The sequence below is a fragment of the Geotrypetes seraphini genome, chromosome 1 (genome assembly GCF_902459505.1).
Source record: "Geotrypetes seraphini chromosome 1, aGeoSer1.1, whole genome shotgun sequence".
NCBI lineage: Eukaryota > Metazoa > Chordata > Amphibia > Gymnophiona > Dermophiidae > Geotrypetes > Geotrypetes seraphini.
The window spans coordinates 387,858,318-387,879,210 of NC_047084.1; the positions used below are offsets into that span (position 1 = coordinate 387,858,318).

Below are 20,893 nucleotides of genomic sequence, written 5' to 3' on the forward strand. Positions count from 1 at the left end.
AGCAGACAGAACTCTTCAAGCACAGAGCTTGGAGATTACTGGCTGCCAGACTGTAGGAGGTGGTCTTCAACTTGCAGGGTTTTGGGATCCTCACCAGCTACAGCAAGGGAGATGGCTAATTTTTGGTGGACCTGGGCCTGGGTACAGAAAAAAGTGCATATCCAGTGTTTCTCCAGTGTTGTAATACTTCGTGGGGTTCCTAGTTCAATTTCTATTTGTGATCATTTGGTAAAAATCTGTTTGTGTTTTGTGTATAAACAAGTCATTTAAAGTTGTTTTATGTGTGGTAATAATAAGAGGTGGGGATATTGGAGGGAGGGAGCAGAGAGAAGAGGGAATCAGAGGCCCCATCCTTTATTTCTGCCTTGGGCCCTAGCATGTCTAAAACCGGCACTGAACCCAGGAAAGTTGCGGGTTTGTTGTTTTTTTTTCTTTGCCACTGGCAATCGAGAGGGAGGGAGGGTTGAGGGTGGGGGCTGTTGTACCCACGACAGGGAGGGAGGGGGACTGTTGCTACTCCCACAAAGGGAGAGGGAGTTACTTGGGCTGCTGGACCGGCTGGAGCTGAAGGCAAGAGAGACAGCTGCTGGCAATTGGGGGGAAGAGAAACAGGCGCTTGGGCCTATGTGGTGGGTGGAGCAGAGCTGAAGGGAAGGGAGAAGTGCCAGACCCACACCTGGGTGCTGAAGGGAGGAGATAGAAGTGTTGGATCTATGGGAAGGGAGCTAGAGGGAAGGGAGAGAGGTCCAGGACCTGCAAGAGGAAGAGAAGGAAAGGGAAAGAGAAAAGCTGAACAAAGGGGATGAAGGAAGAGTATGTGAAATATTGAACTTAGCAGAGGGAGGGAGGAAAGAACAAGTGTGAAACACACATTTATGTAAGGGAGTAAGAGAGGGGAGAAGCTGGACAAAGAGAGATATACAAAAAGTGGGGAGATGGTGGGCATGGATGCAAGCATAGCACACAGTTATTTACCGTAACAGGTGTTGTCCAGGGACAGCAGGCAGATATTCACACGAATGGGTGACTTCACCAACGGAGCCCTGGTACAGACCACTTTAAAAGTGCATCGCCACTTTAAGTCTTTAGAAAGTTCGTGATAGCCCAAACTGCGTATGCATGAGTGCCTTCCCGCCCGCCCGACGTAGGGCGCGCAGTCCCTCAGTTAAGATAAGCCAGCTAAAAAGCAAACCCAGGGAGGTGAGTGGGATGTGAGAATATCTGCCTGCTGTCCCTGGATAATACCTGTTACGGTAATTAACTATGCTTTATCCCAAGACAAGCAGGCAGCATATTTTCACAAATGGGTGACCTCCAAGTTAACAGAGATGGGATGGTGGGAGTGCTGGCCTAAGAATATAAATTTTGTAATACAGATTGGCCAAAGTGCCCAACCCATCTGGAGAAAGATTCCAGACAATAATGAGAAGTGAATGTATGAACTGAGGACCAGGTTGCAGCTTTACACATTTCCTCAATGGATGTAGATCTAAGGAAAGCCACAGAAGCTGCTATAGCTCTAACTCTGTGGACTGTGACACGACGCTCCAGTGCCAGTCCAGTCTGAGCATAGCAGAACAAAATGCAGGCAGCTAGCCAGTTGGAAATCGTTCTCTTGGATACAGGATGCCCCAACTTGTTTGGATCAAAAGAGATGAAAAGTTGGGGAGATGTTCGTTGTGGCTTTGTCTGGTCAATGTAGTAGGCCAAAGCCTGCTTACAGTCCAAAGAATGCAAAGTAGTTTCTCCAGCATGAGAATGAGGTTTAGGAAAAAAACACTGGTAGAACAATTGACTGACTGAGATGAAATTCAGTGACAACTTTTGGAAGAAACTTTGGATGTGTGCGCAGAACCATCTTGTCATGATGAAAAACTGTGAAAGGTAGATCTGCTACTAATGCTTGTAACTCACTAACCCTCCTGGCAGAGGTGAGAGCAATAAGGAAGACCACTTTCCAGGTAAGAAACTTAAGATGAGATGTGACCATTGGTTCAAATGGTGGCTTCATCAAACTGGAAAGAACCACATTAAGGTCCCAGACGACAGGTGAAGGCTTGAGAGGTGGTTTAACATTGAAAAGTCCCTTCATGAACCTGGAAACCAAAGGATGAGTAGTGAGAGGTTTTCCCTCGACTGGCATGTGAAAAGCAGTAATAGCACTGAGATGGATTCTGATAGATGTAGACTTGAGACCAGAGTCAGACAGATGAAGATAATCTAACACCAATTCCACTGCCAAGGATGTTGGATCGTGATGATGAAGAAGACACCAGGAAGAAAATCTAGTCCACTTTTGTTGGTAACATTGCTGAGTGGCTGGTTTCCTGGATGCATCAAGAATTTGACGAACAGGCTGAGAAAGAAATAAGACAGATGAATTCAGCCCGAGAGAAACCAAGCTGTCAGGTGTAGAGATTGCAGTTTGGGATGTAGAAGCAATTCCTGATTCTGAGTGAACAGAGTAGGAAATATTGGAAGAGGCATGGGCTCCCTGGAGCTGAGTTGAAGGAGAAGGGAGAACCAATGTTGTCTGGGCCACCGTGGAGCAATGAGAATCATGGTGGCTGCTTCCCTCTTGACTTTGAATAAGGTTTGCAACATGAGAGGAAGTAGAGGGAATGCATATAGAAACAGACCCGTTCAATCTGCTGCCAGATGGAGAGGAGAGTAAAGTCTGGAACAAAACTGGGACAGCTTATGATTATGAGGAGCCGCAAACAAGTCCACTTGAGGAGTGCCCCATTGAGCAAAGAAGGACTGTAGAGTTGCAGAGTCGAGAGTCTATTCATGAGGTTGAAGAATTCAGCTGAGGTTGTCTGCTAGGGAATTCTTCTCCTCTTCAATGTAGACCACCTTCAAAAACAGATTGCGAGCTGTCGCCCAATTCCAGATTTTCTGGGCTTCCTGACACAACAGGAGAGAGCCCGTGCCTCCTTGCTTGTTTATGTAGTATATTGCTACTTGATTGTCCATGTAAAGGAGGAGGACCTGAGGGCAAAGAAGATGATGAAAAGCCTTGAGGGCATAAAACATCGCTCTGAGTTCTAAGAAATTGATGTGAAATTTCCGGTCCCTGCCGGTCCAAAACCCCTGAGTCTGCTGATCGTCCATATGAGCCCCCCAGGCATAAGGGGATGCGTCTGTCATGATGATCTTGAAATGAGGGGGTAAATGAAAAAGACCACCTCTGGATAGATTTGAGGAGGTCATCCACCATTGAAGCGACCACAGAAGAGATAATGTCACAGATATATATGCTGTGAAAGATGATCTGTCCTTTGAGACCACTGGGAAGCCAGAGTCCACTGAGGAGTGCGAAGATGTAGTCTTGCCAGTGGTGTGACATGGACAGTTGAAGCCATGTGGCCTAGAAAAACCATCATGTGTCTGGCAGAGATGGTTTGAAGAGGAAGCAATTGCTGACAGAGACGGATGCAAGTCTGAAGTCGATCTGGTGGAAGAAACGCTCTCATAAGAGTGGTGTCTAGGATTGCCTCAATGAACTGCAGACGATGGGTTGGAATGAGATGTGATTTGGGGAAGTTGACTTCGAATTCTAGAATTTGGAGAAAAGAGATGGTCTGAGATGTTGCTTGGACCACTTCCCGAGATGAGACAGCCTTGATCAACCAGTCGTCCAGATAAAGAAAGACTTGAAGGTCGTGTGATCGGAGAGAGGCGGCCACCACAATTAGGCACTTCGTGATGACTCTGGGAGAAGATGCCAGGCCAAAAGTAAGTACCTTGTATTGGTAATGACAGCGATTGATTTGAAAACGGAGGTACTTCCTGGAAGCCGGATGAATCGGGATATGTGTGTAGGCTTCTTTGAGGTCTAGGGAACATAGCCAGTCGTTCTGATTGAGAAGAGGATAAAGCAGGGCGAGTGACAACATCTTGAATTTCTCCTTGACTAGAAATTTGTTGAGAGCTCTGAGATCCAAGATGGGTCTCAGTCATCCTGTCTTCTTGGGGATTAAGAAGTAACAGGAGTAAAATCCCTGGGCCTGTTGATTGAGGGGAATTTCCTCGATGGCATTCAGCAGAAGAAGGGATTGCACCTCCTGCAGAAGAAAGGAAGACTGTGCAGTGTCCAAAGCAGACTCTCTTGGAGGACTGTCTGGTGGAAGAGTCTGAAAATGGAGAGAGTAACCCTGACAAATGATGTTGATGACCCATAGGTCTGATGTGATGAGTTCCCAACGACTGATGAAAAGCTGAAGACAACCTCCGATGGCTATACTCCTGAAAAACAGGTCAATGGCTATGAAAAACAGGTCCGATGGCTATGCTCCTGAAAAATAGGTCAAAAAGGCTGTGTAGATTTAGATGGAACAGCCTGCTGTTTTTGCTGGGGTTGACAGGGTTGCTGCTGTTGCTGCCTCTGCCTGCGAGGTTGAGACTGAGGTGGCGGCAGAGGCTTTGCAGCAAAACAACGCTAATATGAAGACTGTTGTCTGAAAGGGCAAACAGGTGATAAGGTTTTTTCTTGTTTTTAACCAAAGTATCCCACCTGCTTTCGTGAGCTGATAACTTTTGGGTGGTTGTATCTAAGGAAGCTCCAAAAAGTTCATCGCCCAAACAAGAAGCATTAGCAAGATGATCTTGATGGTTAATATCAAGCTCCGAGACTCTGAGCCAGGCTAGGCATCGCATTGCCACAAACATAGCTGCAGCACGAGATGTTAGCTCAAAAGTGTCATAGATAGAGCGTACCATGTATTTGCGCAGCTGTAGCAAGTCAGAAATGTAATTCTGTAAAGCAGGTAATTTGCGATCAGGTAAGTACTTCTGAAAAGTGGCCACTTGGGTAACTAAATGCTTGAGATTGAAGGAGAAATGGAAAGCATAGTTACCAGACCGGTTGACAAGCATGGCATTCTGATATAATCGCTTGCCAAAATGGTCCATTGCTTTACCTTCTCTGCCAGGAGGTACAGAAGCATAGACACTGGCTCCAGATTTTTTTTAAGTGTGGACTCCACCAGGAGAGACTCATGGGGGAGCTGAGACTTGTCAAAGCCCGGAATGGGTACCACCCTATATAGAGAATCCAGCTTGCGAGGAGCCACAGGGATGGTCAAAGGAGTTTCTAAGTTCTTGTAAAAGATCTCCCTCGAGATGTCATGAAGGGAAAGCTGAAGAAACTCCTTAAGTGGCTGCTCATAATCTAATGCATTCAAAAATTGTTTTGATTTTTTTCAGTCAGCTTCAAGAGGTATAGAAAGCATCTCTGCCATGTCTTTCAAATATTTTGAAAAAGATGACGTATCCATTCGTTGAGAAGATTCTTGAGAAGATGGAAGTTGAGAGTCTTCATCTGAAGAGACATCCTCATCAGACAGAACAGGCTGTTCAGAATCACCCCAGAGGTCCAAGTCTCGAGTGGGTGGGATACGGTGTTGAGCACTGGGTGTCAATGATTCCGTATATTTCATCTTCCTCAAAGCCTTACCCAATTTGACTGACATCATCTCGGGAGATGTTTGGGAAGAAGAACGGGGCCAAGCTGTCTCTGACATCGAGCATTTTGTCAACTCAGACGGCACCGAGGAAGATTTTTGCAATGTCGACACCAAGACTGCAACTTTCGGTGCCAATATGGAAGACTCAGACCGGACTGACACTGGAACAGCCGGTGTCACCATAACAGGGAGTAAGAGCTGTAACCGCTCCCTTAATTCCTCTCGCAGCAGTTGTTGAATTTGCTGCCTTAGGTCAGGCACCGGTACCGCTGGCTTTTTTGCCAGTACCGTTGGTGCCGATCTGCATTCTGGCGATGAGGAGGCTGATGTCGAGGCACTCACCAATATAGGAGCCGATCGTTTCTTGAGTCTCCTCGAGGTCTATAGGACTTGGCTCACTGCTGAAGTGACCTGGGAGCCCGAAGTGATGGGGGAAGGCTTCTTAGCCGGCTTACCCATTGCATACAACACCAAAGATGAATCCATCGACGGAACATGGAGGGAAAAATGGCCTCAGCAAAATCAAAAGTCAAGGTGCAAGAAGAGAAACAGACCCCGCCAGGCCGAATTCGCAAAAGCAAAAAAAGTTTTAAAAAAAAAATTTTTTTTTTACTATAAAAAAGAAAGACGACTTCCATTAACCACCACTCTCTGGCGTCTGTCCGACAGCCAGTTTCTGACCCAGTTCACCACTTTGGGTCCTAACTTCAGCCCTTCAAGTTTGTTCAACAGCCTCCTATGAGGAACTGTATCAAAGGCTTTGCTGAAATCCAAGTAAATTACATCTAGCATATGTCCTTGATCCAGCTCTCTGGTCACCCAATCAAAAAATTCAATCAGGTTCGTTTGGCACGATTTACCTTTTGTAAAGCCATGTTGCCTCGGATCCTGTAACCCATTAGATTCAAGGAAGTACACTATCCTTTCTTTCAGCAAAACTTCCATTATTTTTCCAACAACTGAAGTGAGGCTCACCGGCCTGTAGTTTCCTGCTTCATCCCTGTGACCACTTTTATGAATAGGGACCACATCCGCTCTCCTCCAATCCCCAGGAATCACTCCCGTCTCCAGAGATTTGCTGAACAAGTCTTTAATAGGACTCGCCAGAACCTCTCTGAGCTCCCTTAGTATCCTGGGACGGATCCCGTCTGGTCCCATCGCTTTGTCCACCTTCAGTTTTTCAAGTTGCTCATAAACACCCTCCTCCGTGAACGGCGCAGAATCTACTCCATTTTCTCGTGTAACTTTGCTAGACAATCTCGGTCCTTCTCCAGGATTTTCTTCTGTGAACACAGAACAGAAGTATTTGTTTAGCACATTGGCTTTCTCCTCATCACTTTCCACATATCGGTTCCCAGCATCTTTTAGCCTAGCAATTCCATTTTTCATCTTTCTCCTTTCACTAATATATCTGAAAAAAATTTTTAGTGAAAGGAGAAAGATGAAATATATATATATATATATATATATATATATATTTTTTTTTTTTCCTCAGTTATATATATATATAGAACTGAAAAGGCCAAAATTAAGCTGATTGGGAAAGCAACTCAATTCTTCGCTCCGCGGAAAATGAAGAACTAAAGAACCAGGAACCGTCAGGCAGGAAGACATTCACTCGTCCACAGTGTGGGCAGTCTCATAGAAACATGATGGCAGAAAAAGGCCAAATGGCCCATCTAGTCTGCCCATCTGCAGTAACCATTATCTCTTTCTCTCTCCAAGAGATCCCACGTGCCTATCCCAGGCCCTCTTGAATTCAGACACAGTCTCTGTCTCCACCACTGTTCCTTGCATCTACTACCTTTTCTATAAAATAGTATTTCCTTAGATTACTCCACAGCCTATCACCTCTTAAGTTCATCCTTTGCCCTCTCATTGCAGTTTCCTTTCAAATGAAAGAGACTCAACTCATGCGCATTTACATTACATAGGTATTTAAACGTCTATCATATCTTCCCTCTCCCGCCTTTCCTCCAAAGTATACAGATTGAGATCTTTAAGTCTGCCTCAAACCTTAAGAAGTTTAAAGTGACAATTCACTTTTAGCACTGTCCGTACCAGACTCCGCCCATATGTATATGTGAGAATATACTGCCTGCTTGTTCAAGAATTAAAATACATTTTAAAAAAAGGATACATTGATGTGAACAAATAGAAAATAATCCCTTACCTCATGATTATAATCTAGAATTCCTTTCAAAATTTTCTTTAAATTGCTGATCTATTAAGGGAGAAAGAAAGAAGAATGAAAACCAATCGATTACAATCAATGAATGTAAAGAAGCAGTACTATATGCATTTCATAAAATACTAATCCCGGTTTTCTCCCATTTGTCTTTTGCTCTATTTTATAATTGAATACTTGCAAAGAAATATGCACTCTTATTATGTTCTGTGTGCAAGTGGTTTTGTAAGAGCTTTCAAAAATTGAAAAAAACATCTTAAAAATTAAATAAAAACTGGACAAAACATAAGAACACAAGACTTGCCGCTGCTGGGTCAGACTAGTGGTCCATCCTGCCCAGCAGTCCGCTCACGCGGCAGCCCTCTGGTCAAAGGCCAGCGCCCTAACTGAGACTAGCCCTACCAGCGTACGTCCTTGTTCAGCAGGAACTTGTCTAACTTTGTCTTGAATCCCTGGAGTGTGTTTTCCCCTATGACAGACTCTGGAAGAGCATTCCAGTTTTCCACCACTCTCTGGGTGAAGAAGAACTTCCTTAAGTTCATACGGAATCTATCCCCTTTCAGCTTTAGAAAGTGCCCTCTCGTTCTCCTTACCTTGGAGAGGGTGAACAACCTGTCCTTATCTACTAAGTCTATCCCCTTCAGTACCTTGAATGTTTCGATGATGTCCCCTCTCAATCTCCTCTGATCAAGGGAGAAGAGGCCCAGTTTTTCTAAACTTTCGTTATACGGCAGCTCCTCAAACCCCTTAACCATCTTAGTCACTCTTCTCTGGACTCTTTCCTTCTTCGTGTACGGCGACCAGTGCTGTACGCAGTACTCAAGGTGAGGGCACACCATGGCCTGGTACAGTGGCATGATAACCTTCTCCGATCTGTTTGTGATCCCCTTCTTTATTATTCTTAGCATTCTGTTTGCCCTTTTCGCCGCCGCCACCGCACATTTCCTTTGAGTGCAAGTATTTTTTTAAGCTAAAACACTGTATATATTTTTGAAAATTCAAATGTGCATATGCCCTGATCCCCATTCTTGAGAATGCAGGTAAAGAGATAAAATGCTTTCGTTCTTGAAAACAAACAAAAAAAAGAGACTGTAAAGTTTCTGCTAGACAGAAGATGCATTAAGTTTAAATATTTAGATTTAACTTTAAGGTACAACGATTTTTTTTATTGATTTTCAAATAGAATACAAACTTACACACAGGGCAAAGCCCCAAACAAGATCAAGTCACATACAAACTGGAACAATAACCAAAAATAAACAGCAGAAATCCCCAGCCCGCCCTCAACCCCCACCCAGAACAGGGAGCATCCGCAGTGTTAAACAATAAACTAAACAACATGCAGAGAGAGGACCACAGCCCACAATATGTAGAGTTGAAGCTCCCCAAATCAGAAAAACACAGTGATGCAACCGCCATTCCAGTATGAAAAAGGAAAACCAATATCTCAAAGACCCATACAAGTGGTTCTCAACCCTGTCCTGGGAGACCCCCAGCCAGTTGGGTTTTCAAGATATCCCAAATGAATAAGCATTAGACATATTTGCATGCCTGTCTCCTCCACTATATACAAATCTCTCTCATGCATATTCATTAGGGATATCTTGAAAACCCAACTGGCTGGGTGTCCCCTAGGATAGGGTTGAGAACCACTGACCCATACTAAATTCCCCTCACCCCCAACCCCTCCAAGCCCATACCAAAATAGTCTCTCAGCATAATACTCGGAGAACTTCGGACTCTGCTAGTCCTCCATGTTACTGTTCCTGCAGTTCCAAAAGCGGGAAAACGAGCAAACCCCACCCCTGATAGAGCAGAAGAAAGAAAAAAAAAATACAACTCTCACACGCCCCCGTCAACCCCACCCACCAACCCACACAACCGCAGTATTAGGATAGTGAATTTAGGACCTCACTGCATGCTTTAGGGGCCAATGACTAAATGCAGGGATCCCAGATCTGGAGGAATTGTCATTTGCATTTATAACTGGCTGTAGCTCCTCTCCGCTCCAAAAGCAAAAGTGTATGAAGTCTATTTCTCCAGGCCCAAAAGGAAGAAGCTGCCTCAGTGGTCCACACTGACAGGATTTATCTTTTAGATTTAACTTTAAAACAATATAGTACGAGTGAGCTGTAAAGCCTCCCCTACATAACTCAGGCAACCATCGGCAAATGCTGTGGCATCACTTGCAGCATTTGTGCAACATAATGTAGCCTTTAGAAAACAAGCATCATTGCAAGCAGGAATAGTTCACACAGTACTGAGCGACAGCAGCTACTAAGAGTTGCTGCTTTTATTGGGGATCAGATGGTCTCATTAAATCTAGTGATGGTTGTGAATAAGAATTCATGAGTTCTTTTTCACCTTTTCTGCATAATTTGCCATGGGTTGCTGTGTTACATTCTTAGTGACTAGGCTACTATTTATTGTGCATTCTAAAGATACTGCTATGCAGGCTACAGGGACAAGTCTATAAAGTGACACCTAGAGTTGGTGCACCTTAGGTGTGTGAAGGGTGCCATTAATTGACAGGTAGGTGCCAAGATACCTTTGAAGAATTGGTGCTTAATACACAATAGAATTGCCCCTGTACAGATCAAGGGTGAGGCCCCATTTGGAATATCGTGTTCAGTTTTGGAGACCGTATCTGGCGAAGGACATAAAAAGACAGTGTTCTCCCCAGAAATTTTTTCCAGCCGGGTGACATGAAAAAGTAGCCGGGTGGGGTGGGACGGGGAAATTTGGTGGTGGGGAAAATTAAATGTGTACTATTTTTATTAGTTAATTATCATTAATTATTTTCCAACCTATTTTAAGGTTCAACACTTGTGCCAGAATATTTTTATTAAATTTAAGAAGTATCCAATTCAGGATCCTGCAATCCTAACAAAAATTTTAAATAACAATTGTTATGACATAAACCAAGCATCACAAGTATTGTCGCTGTCAGGAAGAAAAGTGAAAACAATGAAAAAAAAATATGGGAAACCTAATGAAGAAAAAGAAAAAAATATTCCTCGTCATCAATAGCAGATGAATCCAGAAACTAGTAGGATTACATCCATCAAGTTTCAGCTTTGGAGGTACACTAGGGCCCTCCCAGCGTCCCTACTTCACCCTCTTCAAGGTAACACCTGGAAACCTCCCAGGTCCCTTACTCTACTAGAAGTGCTGCCTTCTTGACTACAGAGGTTCCTCACAGCTCCTGGATTCTACGGAGGATTTTGAAAGATATTTTTGTGGCTTTAGGCCTCAGTGGAGGAGACATGTTCCTGTGGCTTTAGGCCTCAGTGGAGGAGACATGTTCCTGTGGCTTTAGGCCTCAGTGGAGGAGACATGTTCCTGTGGCTTTAGGCCTCAGTGGAGGAGACATGTTCCTGTGGCTTTAGGCCTCAGTGGAGGAGAAATGTTCCTCTGGCTTTAGGCCTCAGTGGAGGAGAAATGTTTCTGTGGCTTTAGGCCTCAGTGAAGGAGAAATGTTCCCGTGGCTTTAGGCCTCAGTGAAGGAGAAATGTTCCCGTGGCTTTAGGTCCCAGTGGACGAGAAATGTTCCCGTGGCTTTAGGCCTCAGTGGAGAAGAAATGTTCCCGTGGCTTTAGGCCTCAGTGGAGGAGAAATGTTCCTGTGGCTTTAGGCCTCAGTGGAGGAGACATGTTCCTGTGGCTTTAGGCCTCAGTGGAGGAGAAATGTTCCTCTGGCTTTAGGCCTCAGTGAAGGAGAAATGTTCCCGTGGCTTTAGGTCCCAGTGGAAGAGAAATGTTCCCGTGGCTTTAGGCCTCAGTGAAGAAGAAATGTTCCCGTGGCTTTAGGCCTCAGTGGAGGAGAAATGTTCCCGTGGTTTTAGGCCTCAGTGGAGGAGAAATGTTCCCGTGGCTTTAGGCCTCAGTGGAGGAGAAATGTTCCTGTGTCTTTAGGCCTCAGTGGAAGAGAAATGTTCCTGTATCTTTAGGCCTCAGTGGAGGAGAAATGTTCCTGTGTCTTTAGGTCTCAGTGGAGGAGAAATGTTCCTGTGGTTTTAGGCCTCAGTGGAAGAGAAATGTTTCTGTGTCTTTAGGCCTCAGCGGAGGAGAAATGTTCCTGTAGCTTTAGGCCTCAGAGGAGGAGAAATGTTCCTGTGTCTTTAAGCCCCAGAGGAGAAATATTCCTGTGGCTTAGGCCTCAGTGGAGGAAAAATGTTCCTGTGTCTTTAGGCCTCAGTGGAGGAGAAATGTTCCTGCGGCTTTAGGTCTCAGTGGAGGAGAAATGTTCCTGTGGTTTTAGGCCTCAGTGGAAGAGAAATGTTTCTGTGTCTTTAGGCCTCAGTGGAAGAGAAATGTTTCTGTGTCTTTAGGCCTCAGCGGAAGAGAAATGTTCCTGTAGCTTTAGGCCTCAGAGGAGGAGAAATGTTCCTGTGTCTTTAAGCCCCAGAGGAGAAATATTCCTGTGGCTTAGGCCTCAGTGGAGGAAAAATGTTCCTGTGTCTTTAGGCCTCAGTGGAGGAGAAAGGTTCCTGCGGCTTTAGGCCTCAGGGGAGAAAGGGTCCTTTGGTTCAGGCCTCAGTTGAGCTGCGGGATGGGGACTGTACAGTGCCATTTTGGGGGGGGCAACACCTGGGCTCTCAGGTCCCTTCCCCCATTGAAAAACTTGGCTACCTAAGTTCCATAAGCTCACTCGTTCTGTGGGCGTGGGGCTACAGAAGTCGCCATTTTCTTTGAAGAGGCGCCGGTGGGAGGAGTTTGTTACTACTTTGTCGCTTAGGACAGCCGAGGCTGCTTTAGCCGTAGTCACGCACGGGCAGCAACAGGCCCTGAGAGCGGTAGGCCAAGGCCCTTCCCTCCCGCCACGAAAGAGGGAGGGGGGGTGTCACTGCAGTTGCCGGTGCCACCGCTATCAGTCTTTCTCCTCTTGGAGGAAGGATTCTGCCTCCGGCAGTGATTCCTTTGCCCTCACTATTCAGCAGGCCCTAGCTGAGGTTGGCCTTGGCTGGGGCGCCATTTCAATGGCAGCCTAGTGTACCTTGTTTAATCCCGGCCAGCTGACAGCTGGAGCTAGGCTAGTTGTGGGCTAGCTGCAGCTCCTTCTCTCTGGATCAGAGTTTTTTTTCTTTCCACTCCTGCGTCATTCATGTGGAGGAGTGGGCTAAAAGTTTAATCAGATATCTCAGTGTCTGATGTTGTTGCTGTATCTATTTGGGGCTCTGGGAAAGGCACTTGTCACTTCTGGGCCCAGGTACAGTTTTGTTGTATTGCCTCTCCTCTGGCATTCTTCTTGACTTTGGTCAACAGTTTGCCTCCTGAGGGAGCCCTATAGATTTGTGCTTCAGAGGCCTTCAGTTAGAGGAAAAGTCTTCCCTTGTCCCGTTTCCAGGCTTGATGCCCTAGACCCTTGCGAGGAAAAGGTTTGGTCTGCGGTGGTGTGTAAGTGGCAGACTTCAGAGGGTGGTGGTTAATGGTACCCTCTCTAAAACATCGGAGGTGACCAGTGGAGTGCCGCTCAGTCCTGGGTCCACTCCTTTTCAACATATTCATAGGGGATCTGACTCAAGGGCTTCAAGGTAAAATAACACTATTCGCCGATGACGCCAAACTATGTAATATAGTAAGTGAATGCAGTTTACAGAATTATATGGCACAGGACCTGCTTACATTGGAAAGTTGGTCCTCAACCTGGCAGCTAGACTTCAATGCTAAGAAATGTAAGGTCATGCACCTCGGAAGCGGAAATCCATGCAGGACGTACTTCTTGAACAGAGAAACTTTAACTAGGACTTCAGCAGAACGAGATTGAGGAGTAATCATCAGTGCAGACATGAAAACTGCCAATCAAGTGGAGAAGGCTTCATCTAAGGCAAGGCAGATATTGGGTTGTATCAATAGAAGTTTCGTCAGCCGAAAGCCTGAAGTCATAATGCCGTTGTACAGGGCCATGGTGAGACCTCATCTGGAATACTGTGTGCAATTCTGGAGGCCACATTACAGTAAAGATGTGCGCAGAATTGAATCGGTTCAACGGACGGCCACCAGGATGATCTCGGGGCTCAAGGGTCTCTCGTACGAAGAGAGACTGAACAAATTGCAGCTCTACACTCTTGAGGAACGTAGGGAGAGGGGAGACATGATCGAAACATTTAAGTACCTCACGGGACGTGTCGAAGTGGAAGATGATATTTTCTTTCTCAAGGGACCTTCGGCCACAAGAGGGCACCCGCTCAAACTCAGGGGCGGAAAATTTCATGGCGACACCAGAAAGTATTTCTTCACAGAGAGAGTGGTTGATCATTGGAACAAGCTTCCAGTGCAGGTGATCGAGGCAGACAGCGTGCCAGACTTTAAGAATAAATGGGATACCCATGTGGGATCCCTACGAGGGTCAAGATAAGGAAATTGGGTCATTAGGGCATAGACAGGGGGTGGGTAAGCAGAGTGGGCAGACTTGATGGGCTGTAGCCCTTTTCTGCCGTCATCTTCTATGTTTCTATGGTGCTCATGGGTTTTGACATCAGCTAAGGACCACTGCCAGGCATGATGGTTCCATTCCACAGGAGGTTATTTGGGGCCTGGCGGTTATGATGGGAGGCTGCTTTGCACTCATTCTATTTGTGGGATGTAGCTGTGTTTTCCACAGCTTGGTGCTCTCAGGCAAGGATAGCTCCTGTTCACATAGGCTAGGGAGGGTAGCCTCTGTATGATCGTGGGTAACATACTCTCTGGAATGTAGAATCTCCTTGGATGCGTGCTACAGGGCAGGATTTAGGGGCGGGGGATTTTCCGTTCGCTTCTTTATTTCCCTCCCGACGTTTGGAATGCTTTGATACACTTCTCCCTCCGGATTAGAAACATAGAAACATAGAAAAAAGCAGCAGAAAAGGGCTATAGCCCACCAAGTCTGCCCATTCCAAGTATCCCCTCCCCTGAATTTACTCCCTTAAAGATCCCACGTGAGTATCCCATTTTCACTTAAAATCCGTCACGCTGCTGGCCTTTATCACCTGGAGTAGGAGTCTGTTCCAATGATCCACTACTCTTTCGGTGAAGAAGTACTTCCTGGAGTCGCCATGAAACTTCCCTCCCCTGATCTTCAGCGGATGCCCTCTGGTGGACGAGGGTCCCATGAGCCAGAAGATATCATCTTCTGACTCGATGCGTCCCGTGATGTACTTATATGTTTCAATCATATCTCCCCGTTCTCTTCTTTCCTCAAGTGAGTACAGCCACAATTTTTTAAATCTTTCTTCATACGTGAGATCCTTGAGCCCCAAGACCATCCTGGTGGCCGTTCGCTGAACCAACTCGATCCTCAGCACGTCCTTTCGGTAGTGTGGTCTCCAAAACTGAACACAGTACTCCAAATGAGGCCTCACCATGGCTCTGTACAACGGCATCATAACTTCAGGTCTCCTGCTGACGAAACCTCTGCGGATACATCCCATCATTTGTCTTGCCCTGGAGGAAGCCTTCTCCACTTGATTGGCAACCTTCATGTCCTCACTAATGATCACCCCTAGGTCGCGTTCCGCCGTGGTCCTAACCAAGGTCTCACCATTTAGTACATAAGTTCTACGCGGGTTTCTCTTACCCAGGTGCATTATCTTGCATTTTTTAGCATTGAAGCCTAGCTGCCAAGTAGTTGACCATTGTTCTAGCAACAGTAGGTCGTGTGTCATATTATCAGGTAATAAGCTTTTGCTTACTATGTTGCAAAGTTTGGTGTCGTCGGCGAACAGTGATACCCTTCCTCTAAGTCCTTGCGTCATATCTCTTATGAATAAGTTAAATAGAATCGGGCCCAGGACCGAGCCTTGCGGCACTCCACTGATCACGTCCGATGCTTCGGATGGGGTACCGTTCACCACCACCTTCTGAAGTCTACCGCTCAGCCAATCCCCAACCCATGTAGTTAGAGTGTCTCCTAATCCTATCGATTTCAGCTTGTTCAGTAATCTTCGATGAGGGACGCTATCAAATGCTTTACTGAAGTCCAAATATACCATGTCCAGTGACTCTCCGGCGTCCAGTTGTCTAGTAACCCAGTCAAAAAAGCTAATCAGATTAGATTGGCAGGATCTACCCTGGGTGAACCCGTGTTGGTGTGGATCACGCAGTTTTTCTTCGTCTAGGATTGTGTCAAGATTCTGTTTGATCAGTGTTTCCATGAGTTTACACACTATAGACGTGAGACTCACTGGTCTGTAGTTTGCTGTCTCTGTCCTGCAGCCCTTTTGTGGAGTGGGATTATGTTGGCGGTTTTCCAGTCCAAGGGGACCCTTCCTGTGCTTAGGGAAAGATTGAAAAGAACAGATAATGGTTCTGCCAGGACTTCCCTTAACTCCCTGAGCATTCTGGGGTGTAGGTTATCTGGTCCCATGGCTTTGTTTACTTTGAGTCTTGATAGTTCGTCATAGACGCTACTGGGCGTAAATTTGAAATCTTGAAACGGGTCTTTCTGATTATCTCCCATCTGCAGCTGTGGACCAGCTCCCGGCGCTTAATGGGTGAACACTGAACAGAAGTATTTGTTTAGTAGTTCTGCCTTCTCAGAATCTGATTCCGCAAAGTTACCGTCCGATTGCTTCAGGCGTACTATCCCATCTTTGTTTCTTTACCTGTCACTAATATAGCTGAAGAAAGATTTATCCCCTTTCTTAATTTTCCTTGCTAGCTCTTCCTCCATTCGGAGTTTGGCTTCTCTGACTGCTGTTTTGACAGCTTTAGATCTGTCTAGATAGTCCTCTTTCGCCCCCTCTCTGCCTAAATGTTTGTAGGTGATAAATGCGTCTTTTTTCTGGGGGATAGGGGCAGAGGCGGACCGCGAATGGTGAAATACCACGAATATCTTCTGGTCCGGCTCTGACCCACCCCCGCCTCCCTCCTACCTTCCCCCCGGCATCCCGGCCTTACCTGGTGGTCTAGTGGGCTTTCGGGGCAAGAGTGATGCTCCTGCCCCGTGCAGATCGCCAATAGGAAATAGCTGCCGTGAGTTCCCGTAGTCTCTCGAGACTACGACGGGAACTCCCCACAGCCATTTCCTATTGGCGATCTACACGGGGCAGGAGTGTAGGAAGATCGCTCCTACTCCGAAAGCCCGCTAGACCACCAGGTAAGGCCAGGACGCCGGGGGGAAGGCTAAACTGTGGGGGGGTTTTCTTTTTTTCCCCCTCCCCAAAAAATCGCGAATATGTGAAATCGGGATTGCCGAAACCGTGAATGGGGAGGGGGAAGTGTACATCCCACTAGTCTCTGGATTCATATGACTAAAGGAAAGGAAATTATCAGGTAAGGACATAATTTTACCTTCAAAGCCAACTTGCATATGCAGAAGGTGTCTTCAGTTAAATATTTCTTCTTTTTTTCCTAGAGGCCCAATTGTCTGCATCTTTCCCATAATCAAAGTCCTGAGGATCTGGGCCCTCCAATGAGATCAGCATGAGATTATTTAGCGTGCTTTGATTCATGCGATTTCTCAAACATGACTTGATCCTTTTAAGGGCAGAAAACTCCCTTTCATATTCAGCTGTGCTCACTGGGATCACTAGCCCAATATGAGCTAGTTTGGCTAAATTTGGAAACGATTCTGAGCTCTGATGTCGTTGCCATTTTTAGTAAAATTTGTTTTGGACTGAAGTCTTTGTATGATTGACTTCTGATCATTTTTGATGGAACTGTCCATTCTTGCCTGCTACTTTCATATTTTAAAATTGGAGGGCTACCATTTTTGGAGTAATGAGCAAAAAGAATTTCAGCAGACTCACTTGAATCGTGAGTTTCTGCATTGAAAACTTTTGAAAAGCTGGAAATAATTGGCATGTCAGGGAATCTTGCATCTAGATGCTTGACAACTGTCTCTAGGTATTTATCATATACAGTGGAACCTCGGTTTGCGAGTAACCCAGTTTGCGAGTGTTTTGCAAGACGAACAAAACACTTAGCAAACTTTTGTCTCGCAAACCGAGCATGTTCCGATACACGAGCATCTCCCCCTGCTCTAACCGGCATCGCAAACCCCCCCTCCACCCTCGAGAACTGCATCGCACCCCCATGCTGAAAGCGGCATCCGCCCTTCCTTCCTCCCAGACATGCTCCTTACCCCATCTGCTGCTTGTGCGAGTGAAAGAAAGCTCCCGCCTCTTGCCTGGGCTGGGCCTTGAGCATCTGTGCATGCTCAAGGCCTTCTGGCTCTCGTTCTCTCCGAGATCTCGTTCTCTCCAAGGGAACGAGAGCCAGAAGGCCTTGAGCATGCGCAGATACTCAAGGCTCAGCCCAGGCAAGAGGCGGGAGCTTTCTTTCACTCGCACAAGCAGCAGATGGGGTAAGGAGCACTTTCTGATTGGCTGCAACACATTTCATATTTCTACCCCACCCCGCATGACTGGGTTAGGCTGCAGGGAGGGGGTGGCAGTAGGTTCTGGAGCCGCTGGCTCTGGTTGTGCGAGTGCTTCCGGCAGGAGAAATCCCGCAATGAGGTAAATTGTTGTCAGGGAGTGCCAGGCAGCCGTCCACATTCAGTCGCCGCCGGGTGACGAGGCCTGAGTCCTGCTAGACTGGCTATTGCTGCTGATAGGACAGAGGTCCGGCTCTTAGGCCCCCTTTTATTAAACTGCGCTAGTTGTTTGTAGTGCTGGAAGCCACGCTAAATGCCCTGCGATGCTCCCTACGATCATAGAGTTCCTATGAGCATTGGGAGCAGCGCGCAGCATTCAGAGCAGCTCCCGGCGCTAAAAAACGCTAGCGTGGTTTAATAAAAGGGGGCACTGCGATGTTGTTGCTGTGGAGATGTTCATGTGGCATCACTTTGGAGAATGAGGAAGGGCGACAGGTGAAGGGAAGGAGAGGCAGGAAGGAAGAAGGAGGGAGTGAAAACAGTCCTGAACTTTAGGTTATTTCTGTGAGTTGGGGCACAATGAAAAGTGCATTTTCCTCTGTTTCAGATGCTTGGTTCCCAGCAACAGATTTCTAAAAGGTACTGGGGGGGGCTGTCTACGGGTTTTTCACTCTATAAGACCCTGTCCCAGCCTACCACTAGATCACCAGAGGGGGTACAGGGCAGGGCGGTAGAAATTTTTTTTCTTGGGATTTCCTCCTCTACAGGTGGGTGCATCTTATGGTCAGGTGTGTCTTATATAGCAAAAAATATGGTGCATGTTCGACTGGAAGAAGTTCTGAACTTCACTCCCTTACACTTTGTATGACGCATAACAGTAAGCAATAACAAAAAGCAAATGTGAGACACTTGAACTGACAGTGCTACCACTCATGTCACCATTTTAGCTCCACCCCATGGGTGATCATTTTTCCATTAGTCTATTCAGGACAAAACTCTCTCCAGAATATTATTCAAAGGACACCCAGGACAAAGAGCCAATGAACAACTACACTTAACAAATTCTCCTACCACCATCACAATTATTTCTGCTACAGATGGCACTAATCCCCGCATCTCTAAACATACAACCCTTTAAATATATTTTTAGTTACATTCACACTAGAAATTATCTGTTGTGTTACATTCAGAATCAACAGGTAAAAAGAACACAACACAATGCCTTTCTGTGCTAATGCTATTCTCTGTTAATGCTTTCCTGTCCTGTAAATTATTTTATGAGATCTTGTGTTTTTCCTTCTTGTAGGATGAATCTAAAAGATTTTAATAATGATACTGTTAGTTAATGTCTTCTTGTGTTTGTCTTGTTGAAACATATTTAGCATTTCTTAAATATTTATGCATGTAATTTTGTAAACCGCATAGTTATTATACAGTATATATATTTTTAAATAAATGAATAAATAAATTATTCTGAAAGAAATAGACACTTTGATAAAATTATACCTTTAATCTCCAGTTGTCACCAACTTCTGTTTTGATTCTATTAAGCCAATTTTCATCAAAGTATACTGGATCTCTGTAAGAAAAAATGTTTTAAAAAGTATTTTAATTTGATGGGCTTTCTATTTAAGTACACTGTAAACAGTCTGATGGGGTTCTTCCCTCCGACAGTAGGGGAATGGAAAAGATTTCAGATTTTGCTCATGCCTCTTTTTAGTTGTAGCTCAAAGGGAATTACTTCAAGTACAGTATGCATTTTCCTATCCCCAGAGTCCTACAGTCTAAATTTGGATATGCAGGCTATACATTTTTAAATATATAAATAAAATGGAAGGTTAAAGGGTCTTTTTACTAAACTGTGGTAAAGTAGCTTGTGCGTGCCCTTCTGCAGTTTTTTCCTACAACCAGAAAATGGCTGATTTTCTATTTTCAAAATTAATGACCACACGCTTATGTTGCCATTAGCGCACAGCCATTACAAACAATTATCAAGCGAGCCCTTACTGCCACCCATTTTGAAGGTGGTAAGAGCTTAAGCATTAATCTCACGCTAGTCAACAGAAATAATGTGGCTGTGCAAACAGATTTGCGCTGTCACTCTCTGCCCCAAGACTTGCCCCCTCTGTAAAATATAAGAAAGATGTTTCAATGTGTGGTTTGCGAGTGCACATTGGGTTGTTACCACAGGATGCCTCAGTATATTTCACTTTTAGCCTTTTAAAATTGTGGTAAAAGGATCTCTAAATAACTTGATCAAGATCACAAGAAACAGCAGTGGGATTTGCCTGCTATTCTAAACATTAAGTCAGATTTCATCTGTACAATATCCATCCAATATTCAAAGCAATTTAACCAGGCACGACCGCCTAGTGCTGATATTCTGTGGCACTTTACCTGGCATCACCATAGATCACCCCTACAATATCCTGTTAGTGTTGGGGGCAGTTCCTGGGTAGTGCTTGGGCAGATCCAGGACTTAACTGGTTAGGAATCATATTTACCTGCTTACTGAACCAGTTAGCAGGCTGAAGTTAGCAAAAAGAGCCAAAATGTTGTCCTAACTTTAGCCACTAAGCAATGGTCTGTATACTGGCCAGTACTTCTAGGTTGCGGCATCCTCTTTACAGGTGCCCCCTCCTTCTCTATCTCTCCCCCAGCCCCTCAGCATCTACCTAGTAGAGTTCTGATGGTCTAGTAGGATCCAAAAGGCAGGAGCAATGCCCACTAGCTCCTTCTCATTGCCGCACATTTTATTAAATGGCTGCCACATCCTCTAGGAAGCACTCTAGTGGTACTTGCTAGAGGTTGCAGCAGCAATTTATTATTGGGATTTATTAACTGCCTTTTCATGAAGAGATTCACCCAATGCAGTTTACATTATATTGAATAGTAATCAGGTACTCTTAGGTATTTTCCCTCTCTGTCCCAGCAGGCTCAC

General features: G+C 45.4%; 1 protein-coding gene across 5 annotated transcripts in view; it reads right to left on the reverse strand.

The window, feature by feature from the left end:
* The window catches only part of HOOK3 (hook microtubule tethering protein 3), a 366,964-nt gene that overhangs the window by 268,945 nt on the left and 77,126 nt on the right, over positions 1-20,893 (reverse strand). For 4 of the 5 annotated variants that reach the window (XM_033916887.1, XM_033916867.1, XM_033916858.1 and 1 more), the window contains exons 3-4: positions 19,459-19,531; positions 7,642-7,692 (exon numbers count right to left, since the gene is read on the reverse strand). In XM_033916887.1, coding sequence (XP_033772778.1) covers positions 7,642-7,692; positions 19,459-19,531 — 124 coding nt within the window. The remainder of the gene's footprint in view (positions 1-7,641; positions 7,693-19,458; positions 19,532-20,893) is intronic. The other variant, XM_033916879.1, reaches the window with a different exon arrangement.